Below are 18,282 nucleotides of genomic sequence, written 5' to 3'. Positions count from 1 at the left end.
GCTAGAGTTAAAAAGTTTTGATCTAATATGTATTTGTTTCAACTGCTATCGTGCTCGGGTTTAGACGATTCAACGTACTCGTATAACTGGATAGAGATTTATCGTCATCTCTGATCCACACGTGGAATTTTGCGCCACTTCGATAATATTGCACGATATTGATGATACCCATCACAATATATATCACAGTTAAAATTAGGAAGTAGCTGCCGTAGACAAAAAACTGAAATGGAAAGTTTTTTATTTCAGGAAATCCAATATCCAATCTCGAAGCATTTTCAGCGTATCGTCTTACCTGCTGTTTAATATTTAGCTTAAGTGTATTAACAACCACAAGCGTCAACAAACTTTGCGTTAATAACGCGAAGAATGTATTTACGCCGAACACAAGGCCATAACTATCCTCAGATATACACTTGGCGACTTCGAAGCTACGAACAAGCAAAAGTAAAACGATCTTTGATTTCTCCCTTTCCTCATTTAGCCTTATTGCAATTTTAATAGAATCAAGAATGTACTGTAGTCAGTAGAACGTTTATTTTACAACTGTTGAAAGTTTTATTCGCGATTGGATTATACTTTTAAATCTAGAGAATAGTTCTATTTCGGCGAAGAAAATTTCCAACGGTTGAAAAATAAATATTCTGCTGAACGCAAAAGCACTTATCTCAACTTCTAACTAAGGTAATTTCCCGATTAAGAACTGGTTTCACTACATGAAAAAAACAATTTGGTTTAAGTATCTAACAATTTAACTACAGATCTGAAAATAATTTTGTTGCATCAACACACACATTAAAATAATTATGTAAAAATCTGTAACATGATTAATAATGCTGCAAAAAGTTTCGATACTGTAGGGACTAGTTTGAGTGTCCTACACAATTATTATGACTCAACCAAATTATTTTCAGATCTATATGTAGCTAAATTTTTAGATGCTCCAGCGAAACCTTCTTTCTGTGCACCTTCGATTAGCTTAATCGATCGATTAAGTGTCAACTATGATTGATCAATTTTGATCAATTCTGCTTAATCATTGCGTTCACCTTGCAACAGTAACCATGGTGTGGTAAATTACACCGAATATGACGTAGCCGAAATACAGAAGCCAAATGTTGTAGCTGTAAGAGAATCCTAATAACATACCGCCTTCCAAGAGCGAAAAAATAGACAACGTCATGTCTCCTAATAGGGTCCAATTTAACTGTATCTTCCCTACATAAAATACGGTCACTGCACCTGGTAAAAATGAAAAAATAAATTAAAAAATTTAATTATAGCTTTTGCATAATTTTATTTAATCAGTTTTTCTTAATCGCATCTCTCTTTCATCACATCAATCAAGTCTAAGTGATACTTTCGAAGTTTTCACGGATATTTTTTTTGAAGAAACTACGCAGTTTGCAAATTATCTCCGTGTCTTGACGTCGTTAAATCTAAAATTTCGTGAACATTGCGATTCATCTCATTAGAAGAAAAAGTAATTTATATAATATAATTTCAGGTTGCTTCTCGCTTTGATGAAGTGAATTGCATTATTTACGAAACGTTACTTTATAATTTATCAAGATATGACTCGCAAATTCATTGTGAATCAAGTTTTAATAAATTTATAAATAAATATATTTCACGCATCTATAACCACACACATCGAATCTCACTGAGCTGTATTTAATTGATGAGTAATTTTGATGAGATTTGAATTGAATGACATTTTCAATTAAGATAAAATTCTTCTATATAATATAATTTTATTATATATATCCTTCTAAAATATTAAATATTAAATATTTGTTTATATAGTTGGCACAAATACATTTTTATTTATAGTATATTCAGTTTTTTCAATTTGCAAGAAAGATAAAAATTATCTACTAAGACTTGGATATTTCTTGGAAAAGTGGCTAATGTTATCTGCCATCTTCATTAAGCTTTATCTCACATAATGTGTACTTATTTTAGATTAGAGAGAAAATTACTTCATTGTTAGCAGATAACATTAAAGGAATTGCAGCAATTATTATCTTCATTGCGATAATATTTAAATAACAAAAATTGAAATTTTATAACACGTAAATTGATACTTTAATTAAAATATTCAAGAAAATTACGCGGTTTACCCCGCATCAATTACATTGATATAACTAATTGTTCTGCATTGATTCGTTGTTTTAACTGGATATTTCGATTTTACAAAATTAAATAAGGCGCATGTTTTATCAAAAATGGCTGAAGCGTCTTCCTTACCGACGATTGCGTAGACAAAATCCACGGCACCGTTGTAGATCATGTCGCCTGGCATCACCGCAGTTTGCCATAGTAGTTGAATGTAGCTGACGACCTGCAAGTAGCCGCAGGTAGCCAATGCCCACCAGACCGACCACTTGGCCACGCGATAATTGGTATAAGCCTGGATGAAATGTTTCCACAACAACGCATACGCGTTTCTGATCTTGCGAAGCACCCGTGTGCCTGATACCATGAAACAATGCTTTGTTTCGCCATTCTCGACAGTGGATGATTCTTGCAAATTGCTGGAATGTTGCGAGTGATAATCGAGAGTGTCTTTTCCTTGTTCTTCCTCAGAAACGCTGGTGCGATGAAAATACATCGACTGATCTACAGGAGGCAAGAAGAGCGCCCAGATCGTTGCAAAAATATTAGCTGGAAAACAAAATTTGTAACATGCTATTTATATAATTCTTCGATATAATATAATATAGAAAGAAATGTCAATATTTATAAATAATATCTCATGTATATTGCAATACCTCATCCGTAACAGAAACATACAGATCCTGATAATCCTGGGGATAATTTGAAAAATCATGTTTTCTCAGAAAAAATTTCAACACGTGTTTAAATTTAACAAACTTTAAAAACAATAAGTTCTATCAATAATATTTTTTTTTTTAAACAGTTTTATATCCGTAGATTAGAAGAATATAATTGAATTCGAAAAATTTTTCGAAAAGAGAGAGAAAATAAAAACTTAATAACAAAAAGTAGGTTCCAAGAATCCATACGTTTCTTTAATGTAAAAAAAGAAAATGTGTTTCTGTTATGGATTGATTAATTTCATTACTTTGCACAAGCTATATAGAATTCTATGCAAAATGATTAAATCATATAATCGGACAGTTTGATGTACGCATCGGTTAATCTTATCTTGCGTACCTGAAAGAGTTATAAAATTGAGCTGATGATAGTTTAATAATTCGAAGGAAGCTGTTAATTGTGCTACAATACCAGACATACTACGACCAAATAATACGGCCGCTTTAGTATGTCCTGTTACTTCTTGATAATGTTTTTTATCTACTTTGGCATATATGTAAGTATAATAAGCCACTTCTGTTGACATAAACATGCCGTAAAAGAATTCTATAATCTGGAATACTATCACAGTTTTGCCGAGTATAATCATAAAGAACGTGACGACACCAGAAAGACCACATAATACAATGATTGGTTTGTATCTAACAAAATCTGTTATCAAGAAGACAAGTATCAGCGTTGCTAAGTAACTGTACGTGGACACAGGAAAAATATCTTGATTTACCTGAAAAATTAAACGTATCGTTAACAATTCGATTATTGAATGGACATAAAATCAATATAATAAAATCAATATTTCAAAAACTAACTTCCTCCTTTGTGAAATTCTTCCATGGTCCAGTTAAGTAATCGGTTATAAATGATTCAGAAGGCCGAAAGTCCTTAAAACATCCAAACATGCATAAAATACATGAGATTTTGATCCACTGCATTCTTTGCTTGCTTTGTGAATGCTTGTCGTTGTTTAATGAATTATTTAAAAAAAATTAATATAATCTTCTGCATCTCTGTAAGAAAGAAAAGAAAGCATTACATTAATTTATTTAACATATATAATGAATGTATTAAAACAATAATATAAATTTATGTTTTAATATATTTTCATCTAATAAATAACAGTGTTCTAACAAAACATTTAATACAATAAAATAAAGTAATTTATTTTGTTCTATCCAGAGATTCATTTAACATTTAGAGATTTTATTTTAATTTCGTTTTCAATTAATTATTTTCCGTATTATATTTGTTCTTATTAAACTTCACTGTATCTGTTACAATTAAACGTTTCAAATATCTTTTTTCACTACGTTACATTTATAAATTTCTGTACAATTTTATACGCTCACCAACGCTGCGGTCTACTGCCGTCCGCTACTACCTTGAAAATAAATCTTCACGAGCCTAGTTGACTTAGCATTGAACAAGATTGTGCAAAAGTAATAGAAGGGAAACTCCAAAACTAGTTTAAATCACAGTGCACCTTAGTGAGGAAAATTGTAACACATTAGATCACGAACGAAATAATGATAATGAACATTTTAATACACTATAAATGAATAATTTTAATCGCGTCGAACGTTACTATATTCTAAAAATAAAGTTGTATAAGTTATTAAATTTTAAAAGTCGAATTGACCACGTCAATTTTTATATCTATCGTCGGTAATTTATCACATTCTTATTTTGTATGTATATGCGTGTGTGTGGTGTGTGTGTGTGTGTGTGTGTGTGTGTGTGTGCGCGTGTGTGTATTTAAATTTTATTAATTTATAATAAAGTTTAATTTGTGTTTTTAATTTATATTAAAAATTTCTAATTTTAAATTTCATTTTCGTAACTTCTAAAATTAAATTAATTTTGAATTTCTTTCAATATAATTCAATATCTTTTGTATTAATTATATAGTAATTTATTGACGTTTCTACTTACATTTCTTTTTTATATTTCTAATATAAAACCAACTTTTTATTCTTCAGTAATATGTCTCGATCAATGACAACGAGGACAGATTTTTAATTCGAATGAAATCCACTACGAGCCACCACTGTCTCTACTTAAAAATTGGGATTATATTGGGTTGATAATTATAAGTTAGACGGATATTATTTTTCAGTAGTATAACATTGTAATGCGTAGATTTCCTCCCTCCCCCCCCTCCTCCCTCCTCCGTTTATATTTTTAAATAACATATAATTCAATCATTTGCATGTATTTTCTTTCGATTGATACTCAAGAGCGAGTCAGAATGACTTTTTATTATTTCTAACAATAAGTGAATACAAATTTAGAGTGTTAAAAAATTGTTACACCAGGGGTCTCTTTTCAAATACAATATAACAATAGCAATGTTATTTTGAAGTGTTGACTACGCCGACAATCGCGCCCCTTCTCCAGATCGGATTCAGGGGGGATGAGCCAACGATGATGGGGGATGCTGGTTGAACTTTGTGGACATCTCGTAGATCCCGCTCGTCGGCTTGTCAAGAAGCGCGCGCGCAATTTTCGAGTTTTTCTCGGACTCGATACCAGGACGTGATATATAGGAAGAAGCCTTCGTTTCCTTTGCTGAGAATTGACGATTAAGGTAAGCTACTCGCTATCGTATTTAAAAAGCACACTTTTTTTTATTGAAAAGCATTAGTATAAAAAAATCCTCTGTTTATTGTTGCGTGCGATATTTATTTCATACAAATTACTTTCTAATTTTACATTGCTGTTTATTGAAATTGCAGTGCAAATAAAAATTCATGGATTAGACATATAAAATTTATATTTTAACCCTAATCGGTTTTCGCAAGTTCGGTAGACCTGGAGTTTCCTTCGACTGTTTTGTAAAAAATGATTTATAATAAATGTTTTTTTACAATTTTAGATAATTAAAAAATTTACAATCTTCTTCGAATTTTGATTTTTAAAACAAAAAGAGATTCATTCAATTACATTTCAGCAAAGGAAAGTTAATTTTAAGTACACTAGATACGCGCGAATATTACGCGAAAAAATTAGCTTTACTGAAGTATCTAAAATTTAGCTAATTAATTATGGAAATTAATTTATGCAGATCTAAAAATAAAAAAAATTTGATCCCACAAAATAATTATGTTTAACAAATTTTAATTAAATAGTATTGATTAGGGTTAAATTAATTAATATAAATTAATTAATAAAAAATGAAATTTATTGCGATCACAATTTTTTTATACTTCAGTTTCGATAAACAGTACATATACATATAACATACACTTTTTCATCTATCTATCGTATCGCGACTGAACACTTCGTTTCTTCATCCGAAGACGTGTCGAGTCGTGATGAAAATATATATAACGAAGATATAAAGAAGAACTAGAATCTCAGGATTCGTGTCTCGCAAAAATACGAGATGATTGGTGAAAAAGAAAGTGTCGCAGAATTGTTGTTAACAATTATTAAGAATTAAAAGCTATTATGTAATTAATTAATTATTAATTGCTTGAAAATTAAATTTATCGAATTTTCTACTAACAAGTAACACTATCCAACTGTCACTCACCAATCTAGAGATGAAACTATGCATACTTGTTTCACATTGAAAAATATTGAACCCATATTTTTCTATTTTCCCCCAAAGTGAATTTTAAGGGTTGAAATCACCCCTCAACCACTCCCAAAAAATGTGTTATCTCGCCATTAGAATTAACTCCGAGCATATAGATGGCAATTAAATCCTGATTTTAAATATATTAAATCCTGCACGGAAGAAAATGTTTGATTGAATTAATTGGAATTCTGATGGAAAATGAACGATCCAGAATTTGGGTTAAGTCTACTAGATTTCTGATTAAATCTACTAAATATTGGTTATTTCAACAATAATTTTAATAGATTTAACTAGAATTCTGGATCGTCCACTAGAATTCTAATTAATTAATTCAACCAAATATTTTTTTCTGTATGATTTTTGTCCCATTTTTGCTGTTTTTTCAAGTTAGCATTGAAAAAAATCAACTTGACTTCCAAACGACTTTAACATTTGAACTCCAAAATCAAGGTAAGGACATTACATAGTTTTTCATCAACTCTACAATTTTCGTCGAAAACATAATTCGTTGCCATCTATATGTTCAGAGTAATTTTCGTGGCGAGATAACACATTTTTGGGGGTGGTTTCAACCCTTAAAATTGATTTTGGGGAAAAATAGAAAAACACAGATTCCATATTTTTCAATGTTAAACAAGTGTGCAATAGTTCCATCCAGATTGGTGAGTGATAGTTGAATAGTGTTAAGAGGATTTTGCCTTGTTGGTTTTTAAAATAAATTTTTATGTATTATATAATTTTAATTTATAATTTGTGTATATTACATAATTTTTGTACGTACACTTATATCACTGTACAAAGCAATACGCACACATGCACTAAGCAATTATGTATATAGAAAATTAAGCAATAATTCATCTAACAAGGAGACCTATGAAAGTGTCCCTGTCCTATTTTAATGAGCTTTAAATATGTTGTTTTCTAGAAAAAAATAAGGGGCATGTATTTTATTATTTTATTTATATTGACAATAACTTTTAGTCAAAACATTTTTTTCTATCTTTTACACGCAGTTTCGGCGATATTCATTTCAAGAGAAGAACCCGATTTTCTTCAAAGAGACGTTGCCCCCAAAAAGTGCTAGATTAGACCCTTATAAAAAAAGCCTTTATTTCTGTATAAAAAAAGAAGAGCAACATATTCAAAACTTATTAAAATCGGAAGCGAACTTTTCTTGGAGTTTCCTGATAAAATATCTCCAATTCTTAAGTTAGATATAATTCGTCTTTTGGTGCCATTTCTTTTTCGTCACATACCTCGTATGTCGCGGAGACGCGCCGTCGCGTTTGATTTTAATATCGACGAGGAAGTTGATAACACTTAAAGCCGTTAAAGGGACACTTGATGAAAAAGTGTTAGAGGAAAAAAAAAAAAAAGTACGTAGGCGTCCCCGTGGAGGCGTTTTCGTCACGACCCGATACGCCCTGAGGAGAAAGGAAAAGATATGACACTTCGATCAGACGCCTCTCGCATCCCGCCGGTCGTGAAGCTAATGAGTCAGGCCGGATCTCGTTGAACGAGTCTCGATCAACCGCCGTCGTACGCGATCGCGATCTCGTGGATCGACCGATCTCTCTTTGCCGGAGAGTTACCGTCTCGTGAAAAACGACGTTTGCCCCGCAACGTCGCCGTGGTGCGAACAAATCGTCGCTTCTTCGCAGTCAGTTTTCATTCAAGGTGTTTACGAACAATGCCGGATGATGCTAAGGCACTTGTTGCCTTACTGACGATCACAACGTGAGCGGTCAGTCGTGATCCGCGGATCATCGGGGAGATAATGATTACAGAACAGACCTGGAGCATGATGCTGGACAGCGATGTCACGAGCATCAACGAGTGAGTAGTCGATTCGCCTTCTTCGTCCCTCTCGACTTCTTCGTCTCTCCGCGAAGTGTGAAATTCGCTCGATCTGATCGAGAAATATTCTACTTGGTAAATTGAATCTCAAACGGATCTCGTTTTCACGAGAATTATTTGAAAAGTCGTTGATTTGAAAATCATTTTTTGTACAGAGCGACTCAATCGTACCATGGAGAGAACAATTTTGCTGAAGTACTTCAAGATTACGAAAGTAATTATGTATGAGAGTGAATCAAAATGTAAAAGAGAATTTTTGTTTATTGCTTATTGGACGAGAATAAAAATATAAAGAAAATAAATTATTTTTCTGCATAGTTTCCTGCTACTTTAAAAATTACAATTAGCTGCAGACGCAACCTACTACTTTTTATGAAAACGGGGATATGTAGAAAAATGATTTGTGTTTTTTTTTAATTTTATATTTTTTATTCTCGTTCAATAAAAATCTCAAGCATGATAAGCGATACTGCGAAAAGTTTTAATATTCCAGCAACTAGTTTAAGCATACATAATTATTTTGATTCAATAAAATTATTTCTATTTAGTGACATTTTTAGATATTTCAGCAATATCGTTTTTTTCCATGTAATTTATCTAATAGCGAATTCGATTGGCGACGCACCCAATGCACGTTGGTGCACATTAAAGCCGCTGTACACAAAATAATGTAAGGACATGTTTATAAATAAACATAGAAATCGATTAAATCGTGAACTCAATACATTTTATTGTTTACTATTAGGTAATATATGTATTTCATGAATCGAAATATTTGCATTTCATTTTTATATTCAAATTAAATCAGTGTACAACGGCTTTAATATGCACCAGTGCGCACTAATGCTTCCAATCGAATTCGTCATGTATTACGTATACATTTATGATACAAAAACAAAACGCGCGCATAAAATATTTCTCTTTACAACGGTATAGTTTACGTCACGTGAACTTTAGATTTTTCAGTACCGGCGGTAAATTTTGGAACGCAGCTATTACAGAATATATAAGTAGGCAAATTTCACACTGCACGATGGCTACGAATCGTTTTTTTTTCCGAATCGCAATTGGCGAACCGATGCATTACGCACGATAATCATGGGTCAGGTCGAGCATTTCGCCGAGGAAACAGTTATGGATCAAGGCGGTGAAGAAATTGACCTCCGAAAGGCTAGGCCGGGAAGGATTGGCGGCGTGGGAGGACCGGAAGTCCAACACGGATCCCGAGGTCGCCGCCGAAGCGAAGGACGATGGCGAGGCACCCGCCAATGATGACGAGACCGCGAAAGCGGAATCGGAAGCCGACGGAGCAGAGCAGGCCGTAGCCGATGAGGAGGCTCAGACCCAACGTGGTACGAAATCCCAATCCCGAAATGTCTTCCCAATAATCTTAATCCGACAGAAAAAAGGGAAAAGGCCTGGAAATATGCCCGATCGCGTGTGGTTGTAGATGTCTTCAAGAAGGGGATGCTGTACAAAGGAATATTCTTACCCTCGCTGACCAACAGTTTTCACAGCAAGCAGCTGGAGACGTCCTACCTTCTCTACTCGAATCGGCAAAGGCAGAAGTCCCTGATTATGTTGAATATCGTGGACCTGAGCTTGAAGGTGAGCGATGCGGAAAAGCACGAAAAGTAAACCCAAATTATAATAATTCTTTATATTCATTAAAATCGCGAAGAATGTAATTTTATTAACTCGTATAGAACATTTACGCAGAAATCCATGTTCTATTTTAATCTTTAAAAATTTACAAAAGTTTGCAAAAGTTCTTCAAAGTCTTTGTAATCTACAATTTTATATCCTATAAAATTAAACAAATATATAAGTATATATATCTTCTCTAAATTCTTTCTCTGAGGTGAGAAATTTACTTCAAAAAATTGGTAGAGTTATCTTAAAAACTATTAATTAAAAATATATCTCAAATACGATAAAGAAAACCAAGATCGGTGAAATTTTGTGGATGTTACAAATATATTATAATATATTCTTTTATTAAATCAATTTATTCCAGATATAATTGCGAGATTGTCGATAACATTTCGGTTTCAACACTCAATCATTCTGAAACGCTAATAATTCCTCCTAAATTAAATCAGAAAGAAAGAAAGAAAGTAAGAAATTTATTGCGAAAAAGTATTACCTCAGCCAGGATTCGAACCTGGGATCTCTCAACTTTCCAGGAAGAGTGTCTTAACCAGCTCGATCACTGAGGCACTCTTCCCGGAAAGTTGAGAGGTTCGAGTCCTGGCTGTGTGTGTGTGTGTGTGTGTGTGTGTGTGTGTGTGTGTGTGTGAGGTAATATTTTTTACAATAAATTTCTTCCTTCTCTCTTTCTTTCTAATTTAATTTAGGGGGGATTATTAGAGTTTCAGAATAATCGCAATTATATCTGGAATAAATTGATTTAATAAAAGAATATATAAAACGTATTATTTGTAACATCCAAAATTTCACCGATTTTGACTTCCTCTATCGTATTTTCTTTATTGTATTCACACATACGATTGTGCTTAAAATTCTTAAAAATATATCCCCTACGAGAATGCCAACAGATTCTAAATTACATTTTTATATTTTACAAAGTTAAAGAAACTTATGTATGATAAAAATAAAATGATTTTATTTTATCCTACGTAAATAAAGATTAATTAAATTTTAAATCAACGAATAGATAATGAAAGATAAAAATTCTCGATAGATAAATGTTTTCTCCGCTAAACAATGTGATGGAAGAGATTTTTATCGCGATGCAGATCACGCTAACAGCGATCTGGCTCTGGCAACGAGACTCGAATGGCGGAGGACTCATCGAGGGTTTATCGTGGGCCGCGTGTTGCATGGCGGCGAATCTGGTGATCTGCGTGCTTGGCTGGTGGCGTTGCTTTTCTAACAATTATCTGTACTGGGCCTCGATATTCACTTGGTTATTAATAAACTCTCAAGGTGAGGCCCACGCGACTCATTCTGACCTATCGATTCCTATAATTATAGATGGATGCAATTATAATTACTTGATTTGGAAGTGGACTGGTGCGAAGGATTTTGTCCCTTTTCCATGAAACTTTTGGTTTCGTAATCAAAATTATTGATTTAAGAAATAGTAATCCAAAGAAAGGAATTACTGATCTTTTCTCTTCAGAAAGAATGTATATAAAGAAGCTATGATCGTTTCAATTTAATTTTGAGTGTAAAAACTTTGAAACTTGATAATTTGGCTCCCAACTTTAACAAGGACGACAAAACTTTTACCTCGTTCTAAGCAATTTCGCTGTATCGATTCCGCAGTTGAATCGAATGGCGTCTTGCTCTACTGACCAACTAAAATTGAGCGAACATTCATCAGAGCGTGAAAAAAAAAATGGGGATCGAAAACGGTAATTTGATTGGGCTTATTTTAAGATGTTCGCAAAAATAATTGTTATATAATTTAAACAATTTCCGTTCGCGTTCAAGTCATTCCTGTCCTACACAGAACAGACCTTCAAGGCTCAGTAATATGCAGAATATGCAATATCCTAATAATAACGTTTCCAAAATCTCTCGGATAAAATGTTCTGTGTGGGGTATTCCTGTATTTCATAATCGAGCATGTTACATTGAGAGTGCAATATAATAAATTTTAACAAATTTTTATCTAACTAGTGCCAGTTACATATTCACTAAACATGTAAACATATTTATTTGGTACAAAAATTAATAATTTAATTCAACTATTATATTTTTTATTTAGCAAATATTTATATTATCCATAAATAAATGTTACACTAGTACTATTCAAACGACTATTTATTAAAATTTAGTACATTTTTCTCTCAATGTATCCACATCGGAAGAAAGAATCGAATACCTTCGCAATCGCAACAATGCCGCTTCTCGTTTACAGGTTTCATAGGTGCCGGTCTGAATTTCATCACGCAGCAGCGGCTTATGTGGTACATACTCTTCGTCGTATACGCACCCTATGCGATGCTGCCTCTGCCGCTGCGATGGTGCGTCCTCGCCGGCTATGGAACGGCGCTAACACACATGGTGATGGCCGGCATAAGTCTCCTGCGGGACTCCACATACGTGAGAAGACATATCGTACATAATTTCCTAGAATTGCCATTCAAAGTTTTCCCAAGAGATTTATTTCATTCACATTATGGATTTTCCCTCTTATTGGTGAAATTCTGATTGTAATTTTATTTCGCATGTTTGAATTTAATTTCTGATTTACAGTTCGAATCCTCCTTGATCCAACTGTAAATATTTATTTTGTTTAGCTGTGATAAAACTTCAATTTTATTTACCTCTAATTATACCGAGAAACAAGTATTGGCAGCAACATTTTTTCCAAGTTTCATTAATGCCATGCGAAAGTGTCAATTTGAAGCTTGATGATATTCAAAGTGGAGGTTTTAAAAATTGAAAAGAATTTTAAAAATCTATTCTCTTTCAGTGTAAGAAGCTCTACGAGAGACTTGCTGAGAAAGAAGAAAATGATCAAAATTTGTTGTCCTCGGTGTTATGTTAACTTGATTATTTGAAATGATCTTGACTTTCTTTGCAGCTGCAAGACGCCGCGTGTATCATCCGCATGCTGACGACAAACGTGCTGCTGTACCTGGCCGTGAACCTGGCCGGCATGTACACCAAGTACTTGACGGACCGGGGACAACGGCAGGCTTTCTTGGAGACCCACCGTTCCACAGAAACGCGACAACGCACGCAGAACGAGAACAATCGGCAAGAAAAGCTGTTGCTCTCAGGTAAAAAGCAATTTCGGGCTGTCCTACTTTTTCTCTTCTGTACTAAAAAAAAGTACAGTAAAAATTATCCACTTAATAATTTTAACATTCTGAAACATCTTGGACGTGAAATAAAAATGCTTAAGTTATGTTCCTGACGAAGTAAGTGTGATTTCTTCTTTCTTTGCTTGAAGTAGCTCGAAGTAGAAATAATTGCGAGGCTCAAGACGCGAGAGTTGATTTTTATACCGACGTTTGCCTCGTGCCTTGAGCCAAAGCTTGAAAAAACGAGACTAGAGTCGTCCTCGGCGACCGTCCCTTTGGCGAAACTAGAGGGAATCTTTGAGAGCGTTTCTCGCAGCTTTCGAGAAGAGAAGACGGCGCGAAGCGTCGCCACGGGGGTTGTAACTAGGCTGGGTATTTATGTGCATATTTATCGTAACACGCGGTGGGTAACTCGCCACCGCTCGTCCGTGTAACTTGCTCGGCCGAGTGTCAAAAAGGGTCACTAGACACTCTCTCGGCCGATTGCGCCGGTTGGACGCACGTTTTTCCAATAGCCTTTTGCGTGTTACGTCGCCGATCCCACCCGATATATCGATCCGCCGTTCTTCGTAGCGGCCGCTATTAAAATATACCCCGTCGTCGGGGTACATTACGCTGGATTACATAAATACCATCTCTGACCCACTATTATCGCTCTCGTAACGCCATAGGATTGTTCGTTTTCAGTAAATTGATGCCGGAATAATGTCAGCTTAGTTACTCAAAATCCAGTAAGCCAGCAAGAAGCTTCCCAGTAGTTGAACTTCAGTAGCGTAAATGGATGACTGATGAATCTTGTTTTTCAGATTCAACTCCGTGTGGATGTGTTTCTTTTTAACATTCAAGAGAATTAATTAGAAGGCTAATTAAAAGAAGAATATTTATGACAAATGATCGTCTCGTTAAAGAAGAATGATTATGACAAATGAATTGTCTCGTTAAAGAGAAATCTCTATATTCTGACTTGGTCAAAGATTTTGCAGAATCTCCTAGCACTTACATTTTTATATTTTACCATCGCATTGATACACGTGTTATTATGAAAAGATAATCAATAATTAATCCCGTTTAAGTGTTGCCCGACTTTGTCGCCAAGGAAATGATCCGCGACATCGCCCGCGAGACGGCACGAGGTGGGACGATATCGTTCACGCCGAATCAGTTCCACCGGATATACATCCACCGTTATGAGAACGTCAGTATCCTATTCGCTGACATCAAAGGATTCACGGGTATGCTACGCTCGATTAAGAGCCTCGATGTAGAAGAAAGAATTTCACTTAATTTAATGTATATAGGAGATAGATAAAATAAAAAACCTGAAAAACTATTTCTTTTTCTTGTTGTTTTATTAACAACAGGGCATTTGTTTTTAATACACATTCTATTCTTGTTGGAATAGTCACTTAATATTAATGGAACGTTGTACTATTCTTTTAGTAGAGCATCTTTTAATTGTTTATATATATATTATATGATATTGAGAAGGAAAGAATTTTCTTCTCACTTTATTTTCTTTCTCGAAATTGTCTTCTGTTATCCAAAACTTCAACATCTTTCTTGGTCATTGTTCCTCTTGCAATATCTTTTAAACAATTACAAGAAGTTTTACTAAAAGAATACTATAATGTTGCACTGTTGCTACATTATTCAAGCGTGTATTGTATATGACACTGTTCCAAGAATAGAATCTTTATTAAAGACAAATGGTAAGCCACCCTACTGAAAAAAACCATGTCACAACGTTACATGATGAAATCGTGTAATTAAAACATGTAAGTCATAACACGTTACGGATTATTCCAAATCACGTGATCTTTTTTTTAAATCACATAATTTGAAAAATCACATGACATTAAAAATATTTTCATTCGTTATGTCATTTTATAGTTATCGAATTTGAAAAAATTGAATGATAGAAATAGAAGAAAAAAGAACATATGTGATTTTTCAAATTACGTTTTTAAAAAATTACGCCTACTCATTTGGAACAATTCATTATGTGATTTACGTGTTTTAATTACATGATTTCATCACATGCAACTATGTGACGTGATATTTTTCAGTAGGGCGACTTCTCATTTATAAACTAAGTAAATGGTATATTTCTCAGATATTTGTTATTCTATCTCATTGTATGTAATATATACAAATATTTACATGTTAAATAAAATATAATATTCAAATTAATTAACTACATGTAAAATATAAATTATGTAACTTGTATATAGCTGTATGATACTGTATGATCTGGTGAAGATTCGCAATAATATATATATTTGTTTGAAGCTCTGGCGAGTCAGTGCAGCGCTCAAGAGCTGGTGAAAGTCTTGAACGACCTCTTCGCCCGTTTCGACAAACTCTCGGCAGAGAATCACTGTCTGCGCATAAAGCTCCTTGGCGACTGTTATTACTGCATTTCTGGCCTGCCGATCGCCAGAAGCGATCACGCTCATTGCTGCGTCGAGATGGGTCTACATATGATAAAGGCCATACGAGATGTTAGGTTCACCACGAAGGTACTGATATTTCTCCTGTATAAACTTTTTTCAGATAAAAAAATCTGGAGCATCTTTGAAACTAGTGTATTTTTTATTAAACGAATTTGTAATGTTTACGCTATTTATATCACAAATCTTACTTTTATTTTATAACTTTCTCAATCAAGTATCTTAAAAATATCTAAAATAAAAATGAAGTATTAATTTAATATCTAATAAAAATAAAGTTTGTACTTTAAACATATTTAATTCGAAACTTCCTTCATCTTCCTCTGGTGCAGGTGGATTTAAACATGAGGATAGGAATCCACAGCGGATCGGTACTGTGCGGGGTGTTGGGTTTGCGAAAATGGCAGTTCGATGTGTGGTCATACGACGTGACACTTGCAAACCATCTCGAAAGTGGAGGAATACCGGGGTATAAAAAAGAAATTTATAATACAGAGTATATTACGTATTATAAAAATAAATGATTAATAACGCTTATCAACTGTTAATCTACACTCAGATTTTTACAATTACCTATATTATTAGTTTAAAAAGATCTATACACTTACAATTTTTTAGGGCATTTAATCCCTTAAATTTTTGCTTCATCTCATTTGGTCTACAAAATGTACAAGCGAAACGAGGGATTTTCTTATTACAGAAGGGTACATATTTCCGCTGACACGCTCAAATGTCTGAACGACGTTTATGAGGTGGAACCCGGCTATGGCTGCGAGCGAGACAATTATTTAAAGGACAGAAACGTTGAGACATATCTCATCAAGCAGTTGGAGCCTCTGAAATCCAGACGAAGGCAGTCATCGAAGCCGAAAGTCTGGACGGAGGAAGAGCTGGCCGCAAACAAGAACAAGAAGAGCTTCAAAGTGAATCCACATGCAACCGTGAACAGTAACGCTCCTGCGCCGGGTTCCTTGGATGACGATATCGGGGTTGATTGGACGCCTGAAATTCCGTTCGAGAATGTAAGCGTTAAAATTATACTAATTATTTAATTAATAATAAATTAGATGTATTATTAATTGACTTAATAGTAATGCAACACATGTGATTAGTGACAAATGTTATTTATTTTATTTGTCTTATAATTGTAGCTAAACACGGCTACATCGGTGAGTAACTTGGAGTCCGAGTACTTAGAAGAAGAGAATGGCCAACCAGCCAAACCGAGCAACAAAGCAGCCTCGACGACAGCCGTTGAGAAGAAGGGTGCTATCGAAACTGCCAGTAACAAACGTATGAGATCAGCAAACATAAACACGTGGACTTTGCGCTATAACGACGAGAGTCTGGAATCGAAGGTGATATCGATTTTCCATTATTGTTTATTATCTTATTGCTAATTCTATAGGCTTGTCTGATTTAATAAAAAAATTAATACATATACATCCGAAATTTTGAAAAATTATATTAAAAAATTTTAAAAATTTTTCATCAGGGTACACAAATTTGAATTTTTCATTAAACGGTGAATTGTGGAATATTTGTATATTAATTAATTATATCGTACTTTGTTCTTCAGTTCGACCAATTGCGAGAGGACATGTTCAAGTCCAATATGATATGCTGCTTCGTCATATGGCTCTTCATTGCCGTTTGTCAAGCTGTAATTTTGTCTGAGTGAGTAACAAACCAAAAATTATTTAATTAACTACCAACTTCTTCGCTTTAGAAATACAAATTTTGCTACGAATAAAATATTCTTTCTTGGAAATAAATAATTCCTTCTTTATTATCTAACTTCTAATAAAATATTTGACTTAAGATTCTTATGTTATATTTATCTTTAAATTATTAAGATTCCTATTTACTGCATAAAAAATGTTTGCAAGGTATATTTGAACAGAAATATTTTTTAATTAAACATCAATAGAATATAGACTTATAAAATACATCGAAAATTATCTTTTTGTTTTGGGGAGAAATTAAATCTTATTTATTTTCATATATTACTAATTTCAAAGTTCACACACATCATAGCTTACATCTAAATAATATAATATATTATAATATCTAATAATGCCGCGATGATATGTTAATAACTTTATTCAATTTCATTAATACCATAGTTGCATGATTCTCCTGATCTCGTTGCTGGTGACTACGGTGATCTTGGTGGCGTCATCAATTCTAGTGATGGCAGAAGAATTCAAGGGCATGCCGACGTACTTGCAGCACACATCATCCATGCTAGTGCACAACAAGAAGCACCGCACCATCTTCATCTGCGGCGTCATCACCTTAATGACGTTAACGTCCATCATTGGCGTGCTGACCTGTCCCATCACGGTACGTCCTTACCAGGAAGTGATGGTGCTCGAGCAACAGCAGATACCGACGACAATCGCGGTAGCACCACTTCCGATGCAGGAGAAGTTAACGGCAACCACCGAAAGGTCAGGCCTGGACCACTTCGTCCTTACGTTTCTAGAAGCAGCTCTGAGTGATGAGTCCACCGAGGGAGGAAAAACCGTTCCCTCGACAGAGAACAACACTCTGGAAACGGGCTCCAGTAATATTGAGCTGAAGCTAACTCGGGTGGTGAACGACAGGCAGCCCGGAAAAAGCAGGAGGGAATTTTTTAGATTCTACAGGTGTGTATTACATGGGTATTACATGAAAAAAAGATAATGTTGATCATATTTACTTCCAAACGTCGGTTGGGGTATTATTTTATAAATTATGATAAATGAAATTACTGATGACTTATTATTAC

General features: G+C 34.1%; 3 protein-coding genes and 1 non-coding gene across 6 annotated transcripts in view; 1 reads left to right on the top strand and 3 right to left on the bottom strand.

The window, feature by feature from the left end:
• Positions 1-18: 18 nt before the first annotated feature.
• LOC108749809 (thiamine transporter 2-like) lies at positions 19-4,213 on the bottom strand. Its single transcript, XM_018488787.1, has 7 exons — positions 4,188-4,213; positions 3,651-3,848; positions 3,181-3,565; positions 2,251-2,667; positions 1,050-1,242; positions 296-431; positions 19-223 (listed from the first exon to the last, which is right to left on the bottom strand). The coding sequence occupies exons 2-7, from the start codon at positions 3,771-3,773 to the stop codon at positions 23-25; spliced, it is 1,455 nt and encodes a 484-aa protein (XP_018344289.1). The 5' UTR covers positions 3,774-3,848; positions 4,188-4,213; the 3' UTR covers positions 19-22.
• Positions 4,214-5,412: 1,199 nt separating this feature from the next.
• Positions 5,413-18,282, top strand: part of LOC108749808 (adenylate cyclase type 8-like) — an 18,014-nt gene continuing 5,144 nt past the window's right edge. Inside the window, exons 1-14 of one of the 3 annotated variants that reach the window (XM_018488783.1) lie at positions 5,413-5,425; positions 7,757-8,257; positions 9,386-9,630; positions 9,729-9,886; positions 11,038-11,227; positions 12,168-12,352; positions 12,837-13,035; positions 14,133-14,291; positions 15,349-15,578; positions 15,842-15,978; positions 16,210-16,531; positions 16,661-16,867; positions 17,089-17,186; positions 17,636-18,160. In XM_018488783.1, the coding sequence (XP_018344285.1) occupies positions 8,199-8,257; positions 9,386-9,630; positions 9,729-9,886; positions 11,038-11,227; positions 12,168-12,352; positions 12,837-13,035; positions 14,133-14,291; positions 15,349-15,578; positions 15,842-15,978; positions 16,210-16,531; positions 16,661-16,867; positions 17,089-17,186; positions 17,636-18,160 (2,714 nt within the window). In that variant the 5' untranslated portion in view covers positions 5,413-5,425; positions 7,757-8,198. Of the gene's footprint in view, positions 5,426-7,756; positions 8,258-9,385; positions 9,631-9,728; positions 9,887-11,037; positions 11,228-12,167; positions 12,353-12,836; positions 13,036-14,132; positions 14,292-15,348; positions 15,579-15,841; positions 15,979-16,209; positions 16,532-16,660; positions 16,868-17,088; positions 17,187-17,635; positions 18,161-18,282 lie in introns of those variants that run through there. The other 2 variants (XM_018488784.1, XM_018488785.1) reach the window with 2 other exon arrangements.
• LOC108749806 (histone demethylase UTY) overlaps positions 10,007-18,282 on the bottom strand; it is a 110,332-nt gene continuing 102,056 nt past the window's right edge. Inside the window, exon 14 of the transcript XR_001939395.1 lies at positions 10,007-10,018. The gene's annotated coding sequence lies outside the window, so the exon portion shown is untranslated. The remainder of the gene's footprint in view (positions 10,019-18,282) is intronic.
• Positions 10,422-10,497, bottom strand: Trnas-gga. The gene has a single exon. It is a non-coding gene; the product is annotated as a tRNA-Ser (tRNA).

This window comes from Trachymyrmex septentrionalis, unplaced genomic scaffold (assembly GCF_001594115.1).
Source record: "Trachymyrmex septentrionalis isolate Tsep2-gDNA-1 unplaced genomic scaffold, Tsep1.0 scaffold318, whole genome shotgun sequence".
NCBI lineage: Eukaryota > Metazoa > Arthropoda > Insecta > Hymenoptera > Formicidae > Trachymyrmex > Trachymyrmex septentrionalis.
Note: the sequence above shows the minus strand (reverse complement) of the source record. Positions and strands in the feature narration are given on the sequence as shown.